This window comes from Eleutherodactylus coqui, chromosome 1, assembly GCF_035609145.1.
Source record: "Eleutherodactylus coqui strain aEleCoq1 chromosome 1, aEleCoq1.hap1, whole genome shotgun sequence".
In the NCBI taxonomy this organism is placed as follows: Eukaryota; Metazoa; Chordata; class Amphibia; order Anura; family Eleutherodactylidae; genus Eleutherodactylus; species Eleutherodactylus coqui.
The window spans coordinates 165,110,007-165,130,720 of NC_089837.1; the positions used below are offsets into that span (position 1 = coordinate 165,110,007).

The 20,714-nt window shown below is 44.6% G+C and overlaps 1 protein-coding gene across 2 annotated transcripts in view; it reads right to left on the minus strand.

Moving 5' to 3' along the window:
• CLCN2 (chloride voltage-gated channel 2) overlaps window positions 1-20,714 on the minus strand; it is a 138,243-nt gene that overhangs the window by 56,231 nt on the left and 61,298 nt on the right. For both annotated transcript variants that reach the window (XM_066603404.1, XM_066603395.1), the window contains exons 3-8: window positions 15,319-15,450; window positions 13,019-13,147; window positions 12,145-12,278; window positions 9,335-9,412; window positions 5,764-5,842; window positions 4,929-5,054 (exon numbers count right to left, since the gene is read on the minus strand). In XM_066603404.1, the coding sequence (XP_066459501.1) occupies window positions 4,929-5,054; window positions 5,764-5,842; window positions 9,335-9,412; window positions 12,145-12,278; window positions 13,019-13,147; window positions 15,319-15,450 (678 nt within the window). The remainder of the gene's footprint in view (window positions 1-4,928; window positions 5,055-5,763; window positions 5,843-9,334; window positions 9,413-12,144; window positions 12,279-13,018; window positions 13,148-15,318; window positions 15,451-20,714) is intronic.

Consider the following 20,714-nt stretch of genomic DNA (forward strand, 5'->3'; position numbering starts at 1 on the left):
AAGGCAAACTACTCGAGCAAGTAGTGCCTTATTCGAGTACCTGCCCGCTCGTCTCTAAAGATTCGGCTGCCGGCGCGGATGACAGGTAAGTTGCAGCGGTGAGCAGGGGTAGCGGGGGGGGGGAGAGAGTGAGAGAGAGATCTCCCCTCCGTTCTTCCCCGCTCTCCCCCGCCGGCACCTGAATCTTTAGAGACGAGCGGGCAGGTACTCGAATAAGGCACTACTCGCTCGAGTAGTTTGCCTTATCGAGTATGCTCGCTCATCTCTAGCTCTGACTTATTTATTTATAATGACCTTCATCCAGAGGCAGCTTTTGACACATCACACATTTGTGGCGCAAATTGCAATTCAGCAACATGTTAATTCAGGGGTCCCCAACTCCAGTCCTCAGGGACCACCAACAGGTCATGTTTTCAGGATATCCTATGGTAAGAACACCTGTGGCAATGTCTGAGGCACCGACAATAATTACATCACCTATGCAACACTGAGGAAATCCTGAAAACATGGCCTGTTGGCGGTCGTTGAGGACTGGGGTTGGGAACACTGTGTTAATTTATGTTGCAGATTTTCACAGATTTCACCTCTTCATATGTTGGGGGTGAAATCCGCGCGTTACATGTGGATTTTTATGCAGAATATGGTGTGGATTTGGATTTTTCTACTGCAGAAAATCCCCTGCTAACCTTAAACTAATGACTCTGTCACTTCTAGTTGACTAGAAACATTCACATATCACAATTCACTGCCGTTTGTGCCCCCAGAACCGGCGCATATATGCCGAGCCCGAATTGCCATCGGGCAAGGGGAGACAGTTTAGCCACCCACTGTCAGCTGCCAGCAATGGCATGGGGAAAGAGGAGGTGGGATCTTAGCGACTAGCTCCCGCCCCCTCCCATTGCAAACAGCCGGCAAGGGCGGAGAGAAGAAGGGAAAGGGGTGGGCAGGCCGCTAAACTCCCTCCCTCCTCCGGCAGGTACCAGCTTTTACGCCGCGGGAATATACTGATCTGAACTGATGCATTGAAAACTAATGCATCAGATGAGCAGCGTATATCGTCCAGGCGTGAAATTCATGTGAATGAAGCGTAAGTCTCAGTTGTGGGCTTACCTCCTGATGATACTCATACCAGCATTAGGCTGATATCACACGGGCGTAAGCGCATTTACATGCACAGTGTATTTGCGCATGCATGTGCGGGTTCAACTGTACTTTTTGCACGCACACGCAAAAAAAAGCATGCAAACATGCTCCCATTCATTAAAATGTGTAAGAAGTTCAATAAGTGCTATTTTCATGTGCAAATGCTCAGGAAAACGGAGCATGCTGTGTATTTTGTGTGCAAATGAAATGCGTGGAAAAAATACACGCTTACATGAACAAATCCATTGAAATCAATGGGTTATATTTACTGCGCATTGCAAGCGCGAAACGCTACACAAATACGTTCTGTGACACAGGCCCAATTCAATTATTTTCCATTTATTTTCAATTATTATTAGTTTACTATTTTAAAAAAATTGCTTGAATGAGTGATTTTGATCAATAGTTGTCCGGTGTAAACACGGGACTTGACGGGGTAACCAGTGAGAAATGACTTATTATTTGCCAGTCATTTTGTTTCAGTTAACTAAAACTAAGTGACTAGTGATCGAGTTCTCACTCAGTGTAAACAGGCAGTTGGTCATTTTTGAACAACTGTCTATGTACCGTGAATGGGCGCAGGCAGCCAGAAGAGATCTCCGGCGCAATCTGCCTCCATTCACTGAATGACTATTGCTCCTGCGTGAAAGCATAGGAGTGACAGTCATCCAGTCTAAAAAGTACGCTTACACCCTCCACATCTCACCTCCAAGCGTCTTGTATGCTACTTATATAGCCAAAAGAAAAGGTACTCTGAGTGTTACACTAGCTTTTATTGACATATTTCAGAACTACTGTATGCTTCACCCCTTGGGGTACATCCACCCAGGATACTGTTGTAAAATCTGTGCAATAATCATGCTACATGCAGAGTCACTGTGGATTCTCTGCTGATTTCAACTCCTCACTTGAAGTGATGAAATCCACTATGAAAATCCACAGCATAAACTGACAGGTCAATTTACAGCGCAGCTTTTTTCCACAGCGTGTGGATGATATTTCTTGAAATCTTCACATATACTGTTGGATCAGCACTGGAATCCCCTTTCTCTTAGGCCTCGTTCACATGAACGCTTTTTTTAGCGCAATATAGGTGCTAAAAATCGTGTGAACAGGCGTGTGAACAGGAGGAGAAAGAGACCCAGAGGGCTTCAGGATTTTCCCATTTTAGGGAGAGACAGAGCGGTGCTTTGGGGAATTAACCCATAGCCCTGCTCTCTCTCTCCCTGCTATGGGTTAATTCCCAATAGCTCCACTCTCTCTTCCTGCTATGGGGGACTAATCCATAGCCCCGCTAAGGAATATCCCTATAGTGCAGAGAGAGTGGGCGGGGCTATATTTCCCCATAGCAAAGAGAGAGGGGATGGGGCTAAAGGGTGGATCCCTCTAGCCCCACTCTCTGCACCCAAGCTCTTGGGGAAGCCCTGTAACCCCACCCCATTCTCTTTCCCCGTTATAGGGAAATCCCTTGGAGAGAGAGGTGGAGGGAGTCCCCTACTGCCTCCTGCTACTGGAGAAGTGTCCAGCAGTGGGGCTGGAGGAATTCCCAGCTGCTTACTGTGGGACATTTAAAACGTGCTACCCAGAAACACATTTTAAATATTCACCTGTAAATTCCTGTTAGACCCCACGGGGAGTAACAGGAGTTTACAGTGGGAAATTTAAAATGTGCTTCTGGGCAGCACATTTTAAATATCTCCCTGTAAGCAGCTGGGAATTCCTTCCATTGGCAGAAATCCTCCTAATGAGATTTGTAATCTCATTTTTTTGTGCAGGGGTTTCCATAGACTACTGCCCCCATAGGAGTCTATGGAAAGTCCTGCACATCGCACACCAAAGATAGGTCAAGTCCTATCTTTTCTTGCAGCACAGACCTTAGATGCAATCACATGTCCTATGTTAAATTGGTGCGAGTATTTAGCACGTCTACAATTCCTTCATGTGAACGCTTCTATAGGAAACCATTGGTTCTTATAGAAGCGCTCTTTTCACGCACCTCTAGTGCATGAAAACAGCGCTCATGTGAACGAGGTCTTATCATTAGTGGAATGCATCAGATCACCAATACCAGGTTGATCCACCCCAGTTACCAGACACGATAAAAAACCACTGATGTCAGCATCTCCATCTGGTGCCTTTTATTGTTCCAGCCTTCATCAAACATAACAAATATCCCTCATAAAACATTTTAAACATCTCCTCTAGCAGCATCAATAAATGATCACCACACCAGTCAATCACCAAAATGTCAGATATAATTAGAAAACATCTGTTACAAAACCAAGCAGTGTTTAAACATCACAATTGACAGAAGGGCTCTTACCCGCTTGGGTTTTTTTTCACGCTGCGATATCGCTGCGTTTTTTTTAATGCGATTGTCAATGGGACTTTCAATTGTTAAAAACGCATCGCAAGTTGGTGTTTTGCGATTTTTGTGTGCGTATTTAACATTAGAAAGTCCCATTGATAATCGTCTTTAAAAAAAATGCTGCGATATCGCAGCGTTAAAAAAACGCATATGGGTAAGAGCCCTAAAAGCGCATCGACCAGATGTTCATATAAATGTAGGGGCTGTTCCAAGTTTCCATTGCACAGGTCATCAGAAATAGGCGATACACTTTTGTGTTACATATTCAGCGTCCATAATAACGATGGACTATGGATACTAGAGATGCTGAATATGAAACAGAAGTGTATCAGCCGTTTGTGATGACATGTGCGCAATGGAAGATCAGAAACGCCAGGAGCTGAACCATTGCATTCCCGTATACGTGGTCCTGGAATGATAAAAGACACCAGATGGAGATGCTGACATTGCCATCATTTCTTAACATTTCTTGAATTCTCCTCCACTCGGCCCGTACTGTAATACGCTGCTTATTTTCAGCACACAATTCCACGTCTGTAGAATGTGCGGTGTAATCACCCCGTGTGCACATATCATCAGACGTCAGTGCATGGACGTGATCTAACCTCTGTTGTGGGGTTCTATTCTTACAACTCCAGTTCTACCAGCACTTTGAACCATTTCCAAAAACAGCTCACCGCATTGTCAGTAGCGATCAAGTAAAATAATGAATAACTAGTTCCTTTTTAATGTTACAATTTCAATTTCGCATAACACATTTTTCAATGTTGTTTTCAAATCTGTAAAGCCGCGGGCATTGCTTCATTGGAAGCTGTCTATGCTAGCCTGCTGAGTACAGCAAACGAGAAACTACAATCCTAAGCAGCCAGTTCATGTCAGACTGCTGAAAGAAGTGGGAGCTGCACAATTTAACATGGACAACAATGTGCGGAGGAAATCAGCTGGGATCTTGAACAGCGGTCATACAATGCATGTTTAGCCACGAGAGAAGGTATAACCACTATTAAAAAAATGCTACTGTCATGTGGTGCTGCTGGGACCTGTAGTTCTATGTACTTCCAAGAGCACACTGCTGTAGGTGTGGAGGATTTGGCTGCTGATGGTGTGTGGTTCTCCAGCCAGCCAATCACCACTGGTATTAATGCGCACAGACCAGCAGTGATTAGCTGGAGAACTCCACCCCATCAGAAGCCAAATCCTCCACACCTGCAGCAGTGTGCTCCTGGAAACCCATAGAACTACAGGTCCCAGGAGCAACACATGACAGCTACTATTTGGTACCAGGACGGTGTTTCTTTTGCATTTGAGTTTTGTTAAATTGACTGACATATATAGCAAGTTGTAATTCACATATCCAGCACTGCTGCATTGGAAATAGGAACCTAACACTTTGCCATATATTAGTTGGCAGAATTACCTTCATCTTTGTTCCATACGGCAAGGACTCGAAATATAAAAGCACTAAAGGTTGCTGCAAAGAAACCACGCCAGTAATTCCTTACAGCAAAAAATGTAGAGGTGACCTCAATGCTAAACAGGACCCCTAGTTTAAAAAGAAGAAGAAAAGTAGTTAATTCACTAAAACACTAAGGCCACTCTCACACACTCACTTTTTACAGCGATTACCGTAGTGTTTTGAACACCGTGGTAATCGCGGTAGAACCCTCCCATTAATTCCAATGAGGCCTTATTGACCTGCGCTTGAATGCAGTCTTCTAAGGCCATGATTTTCGAGTTCTGCCTGCTCTATCTTGCCGCGTTTTCGCACTTTTTAACGCACCTCAGCACCCATCACAATGATGAAGTGTGTTAAAAAAACAAGTCTGAAAACGGCGGTAAAATCACGGCAAAATGCCACAATCAAAAGTTGCTGCATTTCCTGATGCGGTGTGAGGGTGACCCAACAGGCACAAAGAGGAAAAACTTAAAATGCATCAGATTCTACTTTACTCATGATAAAAAAATCTGTATTTGACCACAGCATTACACAGGACCTTCAATAACTAAATCTAAGGCATTTTCCATTATTTGCAATGCTCTTTAAGATATCCCACACTCACTACATTGCAAGGCCGCCTACATATTTGTCCTTGTTTTCATGGCATAACTATAAAATTAGGTAAAGGTCATGCATATGCTTCAGCAGCCTTTCCTTGTATCTTCCCACCCACAAATCATTTACATTCTTCTCAAGACTTTTCCCACATCTTGTCTCTTCCCCCAGATGCTCATGAATCACTCAACCCACTTACCTCCAATAGGGGCAGCAAAGCAGCATCCAACTCCAACGGCACAAGCGGCAGCCAGCATCTCGATGTTACGTGACTCATTCTGCAACGTAAGAAGTATTCCTGTTAGTACCATCAGCAACTTCGGGGTGTAAATCGCACTGCTTCTGACAAACTCTACTGAGGGTAAACAGGTAAACTGCATATATCAAAGCAGACAGGTTAGAGGTCCTACAGCCAATACATTGTGAATCACAACACTGATAAAGAAAATCAGAAAATGTCCCATGATTTAAATCATATTTTTATTTTAAACATATTAAAAATGTAGTCATTTTTTTAAATTGCCCATGTCACAATCTATATAAAAAATAATAATGAAATCTTGTAGTTTCCACAATGGCAACTTATCTTCACCATAGCTACCTCCTCCCCCTCCCTGCACAGTGACCTGTTCATAGGTCACAGAGCATGCTTAAACTACTCTTTCATATTGGTCAATGATCATCTCCAGACCCCGGTTTTCTATGGTTCTGTTAATAGAGGAGAGCAACAGCCCAGGCAAGATGGCCTACATCATAGTCTTGTAAAAAATATTTTAAAAAATTTAGTACCGGTGGGTTATCTGTCACCACTTTTTGAAGTCGACTCATTTAATGCTATCTTGCAGGCTATTGCCATGTTTATACCGCCGGAATAATTTTATAAATATTAGAAGTTAAAGAAATAAATAGCTTTTTTTACGCATATATATTAATGAAACATTTGTGAAATGAATTTAAAAAGTGGTGACAAATAACTCACAGGTACAAAAACTTTTAACAATAAGATAAAAAAACTGATTAGAAATAAAGCCCCATTTACACGTAACGATTATCGCTCAAAATTTGTTCAAACGACCGAAAACACTTTGTGCAATTTTTGTTTGAACGATAATTTTAAGGTAAACTTAAAACGTATCATTCAACTGCTGAGAAATAAAGCGAACACATTTATCTGTCAGTAGACCACACACTGTTATCTCCATGGGAGTCGGCAGATAACATTGTAATCTGCCAGCAGCCATGAGCAGAACAATGCAGCTGTCTGTACAGCTGAGGTGTGATTAATCACACACTGGGCTGTGCAAACAGCTCCTGGAGGCCCTTTTACATGCAAATGAAGATGATAAAGTGTCAATGGACATTAACACTTTATGTGAATAGATCGTAAAATCTTTCAATCTTACAGTTGCTTGAAAGATTATTTTTGCGTGTAAATGGGTATATACTTCAGGGGTGGATTAAATTAGTAAAAAAAGAATCTAGGTGATATCTTCCATCTAAGGCCGGGCGTTTTTTTCCCGCGATTTGCGCATGCGATCCGCGTAGATATAGACCCAATGCTTCGCAATGGGATCGGTCACATGTCCGCTTTTTATGCGGATGTGCGATAAATTATAGGACACAACGATTCGCAGAACGCGCCTATCTGCGTTCTGCGATTCGTTGTGTTCTATATATGCGCTCAATGGGGCTGGCGGCAGCAGCGCCGACCCCATTGAGAACATATACTAAAGATCCTTCTCCTCTGCCACAGCTGTAACAGCTGTGGCAGAGAAGAACGATGTTCGCCCATTGAATTCAATGGAGCCGGCTCCATTGAAAGCAATGGGCTGCCGGCGAGCGCAGGATGAATTTTCGGGAAGGGCTTAAAAATATAAGCCCTTCCCTGAAAACCATCCTAAAATGTGTAAAAATTAAAAAAAAAAAAGTATACTCACCTTTTTCCTGCAGCCGGAGTTCAGCCGTGTCCGGCCGGCAGTTCTCCTGAACCGCTGCTCTGTGTAGTATTCAGCAGGCGGGAGCTGAATGGGCTGCCTCTGATTGGTCACAACCCTCACCAATCAAAGGCAGCTCTCACTCACCCATTCATGAATGGGTGACTGAGTGCTGCCTCTGATTGGCTGAGCGCAGGGACCAATTAGAGGCAGCTCTCAGCTATTGAACGACAGCTCCATTGAATTCAATGGGCGGACATCGTTCTCCTCTGCCACAACTGATAGCGGGCAGCGCTGAGCCGTTTTGCCGAAAACGCTGCTTGTTGCAGATTTTTTGGCGAATCGTCGGCCCCGGTCACGCGATTTGCGGATGCGCATCCGTCATGCAATCCGCAAATCGTGCGAAAAAACGCCCGTGTGACCGAGGCCTAATATGGTGATACCAATAGGATGACCTAAAGGGGTTATCCAAGCAAAAAATATTTTTTTTTCAAAGCTGCCCCTCAGGCTGTACAAACATAAAGGTAGCCATGCTCCTCTCACGCCATCCCTCATTGCTCCTGGTCAGAAGATGGCTAGTCCACCTCTGCAGCAGTGATGCCATCACCGGTGACATGTGACCGCTGCAGTCAATCACTTGGCTCAGTTCAGCTAGTGTACTGCAGCAGTACTTATCCCTATGCAGGAACGTCGTTGCTGCTGCAGCAGGGAGTGGGGAGCAGTGAGGGACCAGGCACCAGTGTTCCCTCCACGATGGGCAATAAGGCAACATAATAATGAGGTCCGTGAGCCCAGTTACAGGCATACCTGATTGCAGACTGGGGTATTTTTTAATCCTAGCATTTCCAGAGCGTACTTAGATGGAATAGCATTGGGCATGGTTGGAACAGGCGCGGTGGGAGATTGGGTGAGGCGAATATTGCTTCTTTCACTTTTATATGGCCTGGTGAGCTGCTTTGCAAAAATGTTTTTTGCTTGGTTAATACCTTTAAAGATAATACAGGTTATCCTACTGAGAAAGTAGCCCTATATCCTATTGCTGACACTTGCTGGGGCTATCTTTGGGCGTGCCCTCACAGAGCCCATTGTTTTCAATGGGGCCGGCAGCAGCATTGCACTGCGTGCTAGGTGCACGTGAGTGTGATGTAAGGTATCCTCATTGAAAGCAATGGGAGATACTCCGCATTCTTCTGCCTCGGCTGGGAGCTGCAGCAAGGATCGCTACTTCTCCAAAGTGATGAGACGTGGGTTTGATACAAAATTGCCTTGCATCTGAGGGGATATTGCATGTTAGCAAGTGCGATATCGGGCCGTGATTCACAGCCCCATCCAAGACAATGGGTAATGCGAGGGTACACCCAAAGATAGGGGGTGTTGCGATTTTTTCTTGCGGGAAAAGAAAAATGGCTCGTGTGTATGAACCAATTGAAAAGAATGGGGTTCATATTTGTGCACAATTTGTGTGAAAGCGGCCTTAGTGAGCTATACTTGATTTGGCTAATGAATCCCAAAAGTTGGCAATGTACGGTCACTGCATGTGACATTAACGCGGCTGCATGCAAGGACATCAATAGAGTTCCTCGTGCAACTCAAGCACAATGTTTCCAGTTATGTCTCATAAGATGCACATTACTGATAAGATCCAGTAGTACTTTTTCTGCATTATTATAAAATTGCATTCTCCCAGTTGCATACAAGGGGAACTGAATCAGATGGTTCCATAGCCCAATGTCTGCATCCTCGTTTACAGCAAGACAGTCGGAATGCACTAGAGAGCCATGGTCTTCCACAAGAGTAGAAGCAATGCCGGTGGGGAGCGTCACCTTATGTACTCACCTCGTATATTCCACCAAAAAGAGACATGAACTTGCTGAGCAGAGCGGCGCACATACTGGCAACGTGCACAAACGGGCCCTGAGGAGATGAGAAGGAGAAATGTCAGCTTCCATCCATTCACTGATACATAATGTGACGGCGTGTGCTGCGCTGGCAGATTGCTGACTGAGACATATTTGCTTCAAACAAATAAATGCTGTTTTGGATTACTTTCGCAGGTAATCCTATTTCAGGATTTTGCATGCGTCATTTGTGCTCCATGTGTTTGTATTATCTGTCATGTGTCGGCCCACTGGTTCCTGTGTAGTTCCATCTACTTCTAATAATATGCACATAACGACATGTTGAAACATTAACATTCCTGACAGATCATCCACATACATTTTAGCCCCCATCAGTAGCAGTTTATTATATTTATTTTTTTTATAAAAACTCAAATGTACAAATAGTTTGCATTGTAAAGAATCCTTTACACGGAATACAAGCAAAACAATTACGTTTTTACAACTATATACTTTGGCTGGACTGAAGGAAAACATTTACAGTGCGCAAAAAAGAATGTAGCATGTTCTATTGTACAGCGTATTACACGCGATAGAGCTCTATTGTTCTCTATGGGTGTGTCCGAAAATGCTGTACATACACACATACTTTGCACATGTGCAGCGTTTTTACGCAACTTTACTAAGAGAAAATAGAAGGAAAGTTAAAAAAAAAGAAGAAACCAGAAAGCCAGTGCATGATGCGTGCGTGAGGCATGCTGCCATGCTCAGGCATATGCGATTACAAGCGCGGTGATACACAGCACCACAAGCCAGTAAAACACTGCGATTTTTAAGCAGTGTTTTACCATACGGTATCTTCGTGTTTTATTCAGATTTTCCGCGATCACAGACAGCGTTTTCTTGTCTCTGTTCACATGACCACGAGCCTGGTTTTTAGCGAAAAAGTACACCGCACCCTGGAAAATCCTCGCTCAGCCTTCCAGTGTCTATACAGAAGCACCGGCAAGCTTTTCGCAGCGTTGGACGCTGCATAAATGCCTCCCCCTCCCTTTTCTTTCCCTGTTCCCATTGGAGTTGCCGGCATATATTGGCCAAAACATAGTTCCAGAACTATGTTTTGGCTGAGCGTATATGGGCCGGCCGCGTATAGGTTCTTTTTTTCACGCTGCCGGTGTATTTACACGCTGCATATTCACCCATGTGAACGGCTGCTTTGGAAACCAGTGCTTTAGATGGGTACCGTATATGCGCCCGGGAGTGAAAACGTGGCGTATATGCACTCGTGGGAATAAAGCCTAAGGGGCACTTATTTTTTCACATAGAAGATATGGGTGTGGTTCCTGTTTTCTGACTAATAAGTTTCCCTTTGTTTAACATTCCATTTTACAGAAACTATTCAGAATGACAAATATGGAAGAACCGGCAAAAACTAGAAGGTGAAAAACATTTTATTGCAACTTGTCGAAATCTCTGCATATGGGGATGGGATGATCAATGACAAAGCAATACATAGTTCAAGTCCAAAACTTTGCTGTATTTAGTCCAGGAAACAATGGCAGCAGTATAATGCAGGTTCGTATAGTATGTCCCATGAACAACGAAACAAAATAGACGCCCGTCTAGGTGCTAACTAAGGGCCCTTTTACACGGGTCAATAAATTCTTCAAATTCCTGCATCCAGCGGGAATCTTAATGATTGTTTAGTGCAGATGTGTTCCCCGACTGAACGACGAATGAGAATTTGTTTGCTTCTCATTCATCATTCAGTTTCTGCATGCAGAAAACTGAGAAACGGATCGGTCCGTGTAAACAGGCAGTCTTTCACTTATGCACAACTGCCTGTTTATTGGGAATAAAGGCGGGCAGGCTGGAACGATCCCTGACCCGCTCCATCTCCATTTACTGTGCGATGCTCATTCCTGTATAAAAGCACAGGAACGATTATCGCTGGGAAGACCTGTTGGGCATTTGCACCCGACAAGTTACCTTGTCTAAAAGGGCCTTAAGGCTAACTTCATGCATGTGAGCGCGATATTGGGCCGTGTGAAGTTAGCTGACCTCATTTAAAACAATGGGTGATGCAATACAAGATACGACGTGCCACGATTTGTTTCCCACATCACTCATGTGTATGACCCCATTCAAAAGAATGTGGTTCATACTCGGGTGAGATTTGTGGTCTCGCAACGCACAAATCTTGCAAGATTAGGAAAAATAGGAAAGGCAATGATCCTGAGATCCTCATTAGTCTATGTGTGACTTCCCAGGCTCCCGTCTTCTTTTATAGCCCAGGATTAGGCACCCACTTCACCTGGGCTTTTTGAGGATATTCTGCAAAAGCTGTCTAGAGCGGGAGGTAACAGCAACAGTCTCCCTACCAAGTATTCTACATAACTGTCAGCCTCATCACTTTTATTTAAGGAAAACAAGTTGGAGGAGTTGGCAGTGGCTGGTCAAACTCACTATAATTTATGTCAGGAAATGGCATAAACTATGTCAGGTTTTCCTAAGGGTAAACCTCAGCAGGAGACACACGGGTGGCCCACGACGTGCCAATTGTATTAAGAGGCTTGTGCTTCTTAATACGGTACGTTTGGCATATCTTACTCCAGCAGCAATTCTCTGCGAAATATGGATGAAAAGCTTGTCTTAGAAAATGTGCTCCAGTGAACGGTAATTAAGTGACAACATTCACATGTTCCCTATGAACCATGCATAAATAACTCGCTGAGACCGATCTTATGATGCCTAAGCAAAACATAGTCAAATATTTCAAATTAACTTAAAAAATAATTCCGTACTCACTTCTTTTCCTAATGGCATTCCACTTCCAAGAGCGCAAGTCAGTCCGATAACTTTAGCAATAAATGTTTTAAGTGTTAGATATTCCTTCAGCACCACGCCGCGCAGAATAGTCTTCATTTCTGGTATGCCAGAGCCTTTGAGACAGTAAATGAAAATTATCATGAAGAAGGGATGGCGCTATATTAGTGATAACATGAGCACCAGCTATCCATGGGCAATATCTGCCAAGAAAAAAGTTCTCCACTTGGCTGCCCTTCAAGGCATTTGAGATCCTCAGGTGCTTACTATGTAATAACCTATCACCGATAACCAGAACTTTTATCTTCTACTTTATAACATGTTTTCTTATGCAATTATTGCTCAATGCATCACCAATTAATCAGGAAATATGTGAAGAGTAGGGGATTGATTATTGCAAAAGACTTGTTCCATCTGAAAGGTGAAGTGGGATATGGTGTAATGTCAGATAATAACAGTACTAGAATGATAAGCAGCCAAATGTCAGAGTACACAGCAGGGGTCTCAATGCCCGTACTGGACCAGGGATAAGGACTGGTGTTAGTTTATCACAATAGACACAAAAAGTCCTTTAAAAATGTCAGCCACAGATCACAGGAGTGCAGCTTTGATCATTTACATTGGTCAGAGATACTTTATAACAATCTATGTATCAGTAAGGGAAGTGCAGCTGTCAGGGCTGGTTATTACTACAAGGAAAATAACAGTAAATCATGAAACAATCGTATCTAAAACAGTGATGAAAATGTACATCAAAACCGCCATCTGGCATAATTGTGCTAATATTTCAGTAGAAACCTTGCGCAGCGCTTGTCAATATGTGCCACAAGGGTACACATGAGGTGTTTGCACATACCCACTGCCTGAGGTGCCAGAATCTGTGTGAATCCTGCAGAGAAAGTGATGAGGACAACGGGATATGTGACCCAGGCCAAGTACTGCAGAAAAACGTTGCTCTCTAATCCACCGTACATCCATTTGTGAGCTGTGAGTGATGATTTGGGAGAAAAAAAGACAAGGTTAGAAAAAAAAAACAGGAAATGGAAGCTCATAGCATAAGGCAGACTATAAACTGATGGATGGGATCCAGCATTACAACAATACGTCAGATCTTCTACTGCTCACTATCTCTAGTTCCTGGTAAGATGCTGATGCAGAAGCTCTTGCCCCAGCTAATTCACATCATAGTCTACACCAGTGGTGGACAATCGGCGGCTCTGGCTCCCCTCTCCAGTTCCACATAGTATGTGGCTTAAGCCCCATTTAGACACAACGATTATCGCTCAAAATTCACTCAAAAGCCGTTTTTGAGTGATAATCTTTGTGTCTAAAGGTCCATTTAGACGCTACGATCATCGCTTAAAATTTGTTAAAAGTGTTGAAAGTGAGTGATGGTTCTGTTTTAAAGACGACCTTTTAAATGTAACGATTATCATTGGAAAATAGACAATAAACGATAATTGAACGACAGTTTGTTTGAATAGAAGTGCATCAGTGAGGGTAAAAAAATGAGGTAAAATTCGTTTAAAGACTGACCAATTTACATTTAAACCAAACGATAAGCGAACTGCCAAACAATGGATTTTAAGCGGACTGAAAGACAATGATGAACGAATGACTAATGAAAAATGCACGATGGGCGCGCGTTTACACGTAACAATTATCACTTGATTGCGACACTTTTAACGAATTTTGAGCATTGATCGTCTAAATGGGCGTGTAAATGTGCCCATCTTTCAGTTTTCAGCCGAAGGAGGGTTTTCAGTTCTGCTTGAAAACTGTCATTCAGCAGAACAGCTGATAAGCAGGACTGCAGGCTATGTCTGCTGTCCATGGTCCTGAATTCTCAAAGGGGAGCCTGAACAATACAGCTAATTACAGAGCTCAGACCTTCTGCTGAGTTCTGTAACAGCTCACAAAAGCTCATTTGCATGCAAATGAAGCTGATAAGTACTAATAACAATTAGTGCCTATTAGTACTTTTATGCAAAACGATCACTGATCTTTCAATCTTTTGAAAGATATCTGTGTGTGTAAATGGACATTAACTCATTATGTCTTCGCTGTGCTAAAAGAGACACAGTGTGGCCAGCAGATAGTAGTAATACTTCACACTGCACCTCCAAAGTGAGCACTACTGTACATGGGGCAGAGGGTCTGGCACTGTATATAGGAGAGCACATGTCTGGCTATACTGTAATAAGAGGGTGCTACTTGGCTGCCCTGTACATAGGGGCATATGGTTGGTGATGCATGTTAGAGGAAAGTGTCTTGCACTGTAAATAGGCAGCATGTGCATGTCACAGTATGTTAAAGGGCTTGTCTCTTCAAAAACCACATCCCTAGGTGTAGAAAAAAACCCCCAAAACATTACTCACCTAGCAATGCTGTCCGGCCTCTGGCACATTTCTCTCTGGCATCCCCCGCACTGTTCTAAAGCACTCACCTGATTTAAAAATCCCTGCCCAGGGAAAGTGCTGGGTCTGATTTGCTAAGCGCTCGGCCAATCACAGGCAGCACCCATCCATTCCTTGAATGACAGCTGAGCGCTGCCTGTGATTGTCATTCAATGAATGGCTGAGTGCTGCCTGTGATTGGCTGAGCGCTCAGCCAATCAGACCCAGCGCTTTTCATGGGCAGGGATTTCTAAATCCCCGCCCAGGAAAAGTGCTTCAGAACAGTTCCAGGGATGCCAGAGAGAAGATGCGCCGGAGCCCAGACATCACTGCAAGGTGAGTAATGTTTGTTTTTTGTCTACACCTAGGGATGAATTTCATCGAAGGGCTTATATTTAAAGCCCTTTCCCGAAAATCATTGCGGGGGTTGCCTGCATCCCATTGCTTTCAATGGTGCTGCCGGCAGCAGCGGTGGCCCGATTGAAAGGATTGGGCATGGAGCTTCGGTCATGCGAATTTTTTGCACATCCGTTGACACGCTGTTTTGTGCGCACATACGCGCATGCAAAGAAACGCTCTTCTGAATGAGCCCTTAGAATACGTCATCCCAAAGGTAATTTGCTGGGGACACAAACTCCCAAAATGGAGTTTGTTTTTAAATCAATGATTTCATTTTCTAGAATCTGCATCTAGCTTGTTGGAAATAAGAAGAAAAATCAAGTATCTGGATAAATGCATTATAATTCTGGTTGTTTCTCACCTTGTAAACACACAGCAATTGTAAAATCCATGACCCAGCTCACCAAAGCCATCACTAAACCCAGCAAAATAAGGAAAATCCAGTCCTCTCCAATACGAGACAGTATAATCCGCTGTGAGTGTACGCAACAGACTGGAAAAAAAGTTCAAGGAATGAAGAACTAAAATACATAACAAAAGACACATTGGGGCACGTTTAAAAAGGGCTTTATGCTAGTCTCTGGCGTAAAAAAGTAGCAAATTATTGAAGAAGAAGATATTTGTGTAAGAATGTGTGACTTTTCTTCATTCTGCACCGGCCTAGCCACTTTTTTGAAAAGTGGGCAAAGTTGTCAGGAGAGGCATGGCCGTCACAGACGGACAGGTTTATGTATAATTTACGCTAGAAATTGGCACAAATTATACCAGAAATGTGTGCCAGGTATGTTTTTGAGAAGGCACACAGAGGTCTTGTGGATGCGGGTAATAAATTAATAGGTCTGCGTCTCTTCATGTATTAAGTATACCGTACGCAGGGGAAACTGCACCAAGCCCAACATCTGATTTATAGTAGTGTATTAGAAGAATGATAAAAGATGCTGATAATAAGGTCCCCTGGGACAAAAATAAAAAGTTAACGTATAATAGTAAAAAAAAAAATAAAAACTTCAAAGCCCCACCTTTTCCCCTTTACTACTTAAAAAACAAATTTTTTTTTTAAAAGTACTTAACCCTTTGCAATCCAATTTTGGATTCAGGGTTTGCTAGAGGGCTTTCTCTTTCTACCATTATACAATGGTGCCATCTGCTGGCTAGAGCCAGTGATGCCGGCCGCGTCATGTGATGCTGTGGGCGTGTCTTGTGATGTGACCGGCGTGTCACATGACGCTGCGGCGCGTCACGCCGAAGCGTCCTGCGGGACCCAGAGAGCTGGATCCGCTGGTAAGTATGGGGTCTCTGGGGGGCGCCGTGACGGGCTTCGCCGCGGAATATTCCACGGTGGAGCCCGTCACGGCCGTGTGCAGCTGGCCTTAAGCTGTAAAAATAAAATTAAAAAAACAAGGGCAGAATTTTCTTTGTTTGTCACTGAATTCCCTCCCCCCAAATTAATAACTTATAAAATACATTATATAGACCCCAAAATAATGCCATTAAAAAAAATTCTAGCAGTCATGCAAAATAGCAGCTATATCGATTGTAAAAATAAATAGTAATGGCTCTAGGAATGTGACAGTGGAAAAAAAACATTATTTGGTTATTAGGGTCTAAAATGGGCTTTCATTAAGGGGTTAATTTGCTTTCCAATTTCTATAAATGTGATGTTCAATTCAGTCATGTATGCTGCTGTCTTGTGTGCCCCTCTTGTCCTTGCATTTCCTTGGCTGTCCTAAGCATTCCGTTTTAAGTGCCCAAAAATATCTGGGAAAGTTTACACGCACAACACAAAGTGTTTATACAACATTTAAACAATAGGGTAATAGGAATGGAACAGTTATAAAGGCTATATTTCTGGGAAGTGGTGAGTGAAAGTCCTAATCAGATGATCTGTCCATTTATTAATACTATAATAGGAAAATACAAATAAATAGATGTCATAAGTATCAAGGACTGACAAAGGTGACGAGCTGACTGAGAACATGAGGTGATCATTTTGAAATGTGTTTTTTAATAATAATATAATAATAATAATAATCTTTATTTGTATAGCGCCAACATATTCCGCAGCGCTTACATAGGGGGAATACAGAAAGACAAAAGTACAAAAAATTACAGAACCATGGTTACAATAGTAATCAGTTGATGGAAACAATAGGGGTGAGGGTCCTGCTCCAACAAGCCTACATACTACAAGTAATGAGGTGATACAGAAGGTAAAGGGGCTGGAGATGGGCACGGTATGGTGAGGTGGAGAGTGTGGGATGCTATACACATAGAGAATGGTCAGACATTTAGCCGTGTGACGGCAGAATCGGTATGACTGCAGGGGCAGTTGATGGTCGCTGGTAAGGATTGCAGTCAGTAGGTCAGGGAGCATGTTATCAGGCGGCGTACAGAGGGGTTTGTTTAGGGAATGCGGTATGCCTTCCTGAAGAGGTGCATTTTTAGAGCACGCCTGAAGTTCTGCGAGTCCTGGATTGCCCAGATAGCCTTTGGCAGTGCGTTCCAGAGGACCGGTGCCGTTCTGGAGAACTCTTGGAGGCGGTAATGAGAAATTCAAATGAGAGGGGCTCGCAGTCTAGTTTCGTTAGCAGAGCGGAGATCCCGGGCTGTGTGATGGATTGAGATGAGGGAGGCGATATAGGGTAGTGCTGCGCTGTGGAGGGCTTTGTCGATGAAGGTAGTGAGTTTAAATTGAATTCTGTGTTTAACGGGCAGCCAGTACAGTGACTGGCACAGGGCAGAGGCGTCTGAGTAGCGGCTGGACAGGAAGATGAGCCTGGTTGCCGCATTCAGGATGGATTGGAGAGGGTAGAGTCTGGTGCAGGGGAGGCCGATCAGCAACGAGTTGCAATAATCAAGCCGAGAGTGGATGAGGGCAACAATAAGCGTTTTTAGCGTATCTACGGTGAATATAACCCAAAGGCAGTGGGCATGCTGTCTGGAAGTTATGGTGGCGCCACACACTGAGATGGAGATGGCAGGATGAGGTTGGTTAGTGGAGGGCGGAAATACCAGTAGGTCAGTTTAGGTAGAGAGAGGACATAGTGTTAGAGACAGTGGACAGACAGTCGGTGATGTTTTGGAGGAAAGGTGCAGAGATGTCACAGGAATAGGTGTATAGCTGGGTGTCGTCAGCGTAGAGTTGGTATTGGATGCCAAAACTCCTGATGGTTTGTCCAATAGGGGCTGTGTATATGGAGAAAAGGAGGGGGCCGAGGACCGAGCCCTAGGGGACCTCAACAGCAAGGGGAAGAGGAGAGAGTTCTCTGATAGATAGCTTACAAGGCGTGAGTAAACTAAGCGTTCTAGTAGTTTGGAGATAAAGGGGAGATTAGAAATGGGCCGGTAGTTGGCAGCGTCAGTCATGTCAAGAGTTGGCTTCTTTAGCAGTGGGGATATGATGGCGTGTTTGAAAGAGGAGGGAAAGATGCCAGAGGTCAGAGAGAGATTGAATATAGTGGTGAGATGGGAGATGACCACTGGGGAGAGGGATCGGAGGGGATGTGGGGGAAGAGGGTCGCTAGCGCAGGTGGTGGGGCAAGCAGAAGAAAGCAATTTGGAGACTTCTTCCTCTGTCGTTTGTACAGACAGTGAGCAGGAGCTAGATGCAGTGCTGACAAGACTAGGGTCAGGGCTAGTCTGGGATTGGGAAGTTATTTACTGACAGATGTCATCAATTTTCTTTTTGAAGTAGGCAGCCAGCTCTACAGCACTGAGATCCATCACAGGGGGCTGTGGTTTAAGGCTGAGAAGGGAGTAAAAAGTATCAAAGAGCCATTTAGGGTTGTGCTATAGTGAGGAGACGAGAGAGGTGAAGTAGACTTGTTTGGCATGGTGGAGGGCGAGGTTGTAGGTTCTGAGCACAAATTTGTAGTGGAGAAAGTCCGCGGACGTTTGCGACTTCCTCCACAGACGTTCAGCATTTCTTGAGCACCGCTGGATGAAACGTGTTTGAGGCGTGAGCAAGGGTTGACGCGTTCTACATCAGATGGCTTGGGTCATGGGGGGGGCGCCGCTTTATCGTTTTTTATCTAAGGATCATCACCATTATATGTTGTAGGGCATTGACAATTTTATATATTTTCTCTGGTCTACAAATGATCCAATGTTAGTCAAGCCAGAGACTTCTCCAAAAGGAAAAGCAACCAATCTGTAGACAGACTGTTTTGGGGTTTTCGCCCCTCATCTGTACAAATCAGGGTTCTTGTTGGCCGAATGAGATGAATCAGAAGCAGCTCAGGGTCTGAAGATACTGGTTCTCATTGAAGAAATGCAACGAGTGTATGGAGACTTTCTCAGGCGATGCTTTATGGGATAAAGGATGGGTCATGAAAGTCTCTGGTTTGGATGACATGAGCTAATGTACATACTTTTTCCCATGCAGCATTGACTGAAAATAAGTCTTCATACATCTAATGAGCCTTTTCAAAAAGAACCACGCAGCCCCTGAGTTTCCCTAGGCTAGACTGTCTGTATAACTATATGATTATGTGACAGATAAAAACATGTTTAAAGGAGTTGTCCGGCCACACAGGGTAAAAATTTTTATAATGCTGCTGCTTCCCTTTCAGTAAGGATAGTAACAGACAGCATACAGGGGCTCAAACCGGCCGGCAGATCAGCTGCAATGTCAGTTTATTACCTTAGACTGATCTTCTCTGCAGTTTTCAAAGATGGCGCCTCTGTGCTGCCTTCTCACATGCCCTGCGCCCCCCCCCTCTTCTGTGTGCGCGCTCCCGATGGTAGTAAGACATGAAAAGGCAGGATTTCCCTCAGCTCACGTCCTAGCCCCGCCCACGACACGCCCACCTCTATTGAACTGCTCTACAGTCTCTCCCTGCCCAGGCCCCGCCCCCTGCTAAAGTAAAGTAAAACATTTCCCCACACACACATGCCCTCATAGTGCCCCTCTCACAATGACCCCCCCACACACTTCTGTCAGCCGGGTCAATGCACATACACATCACTGCACCCCCCCCCCCCTGCACACATCCATCCATCCATCCATCGATCTTTCCCACTCCACACACCCCCCCTTCCCCCGGGACTTCTGTCAGCCGGTCCGTGCACATACACACACATCACTGCACCCCCCCCCCCCTGCACACATCCATCCATCCATCCATCCATCGATCTTTCCCACTCCACACACCCCCCCTTCCCCCGGGACTTCTGTCAGCCGGTCCGTGCACATACACACACATCACTGCACCCCCCCCCTTCCCCTGCACACATCCATCCATCCATCCATCCATCCATCGATCTTTCCCATTCCACACACCCCCCCTTCCCCCGGGACTTCTGACAGCCGGTCCGTGCACACCACACACACACATCACTGCACCCCCCCCCCCCCCCGTGCACACATCCATCCATCCATCTCTCCAACATTTCTCCCCTTCTCCCCTACTCCCCTACTCCCCTTCTCCCCTTTCACATACTTTTAAAGTCCCGACGGTGTCTTCTTGGCTCTTGTCCAAGCAGCAGCGGCAGGCAGTCACTCACTCACTCCGCTCTGGTATATGAAACCAGGAAGTGAGTGTACTGCGCATGCGCCGACCGGCGGCGCGCGTCCCCTGCGATGATGAGGTAAAGAGCGCGGTCCCGGCAGAAGAAAGAAGGACTGCGCATGCGCGGAAGGGAAGAGGAGCGTTCCAGCGCCGACGAGAGCTGCTGCCGGCCCGACAAGAAATGCAGACGATTTCTTGTCGTAACCACGGACGACCGAGGGTCAACACAGGGGGGGGCACCCCTTCA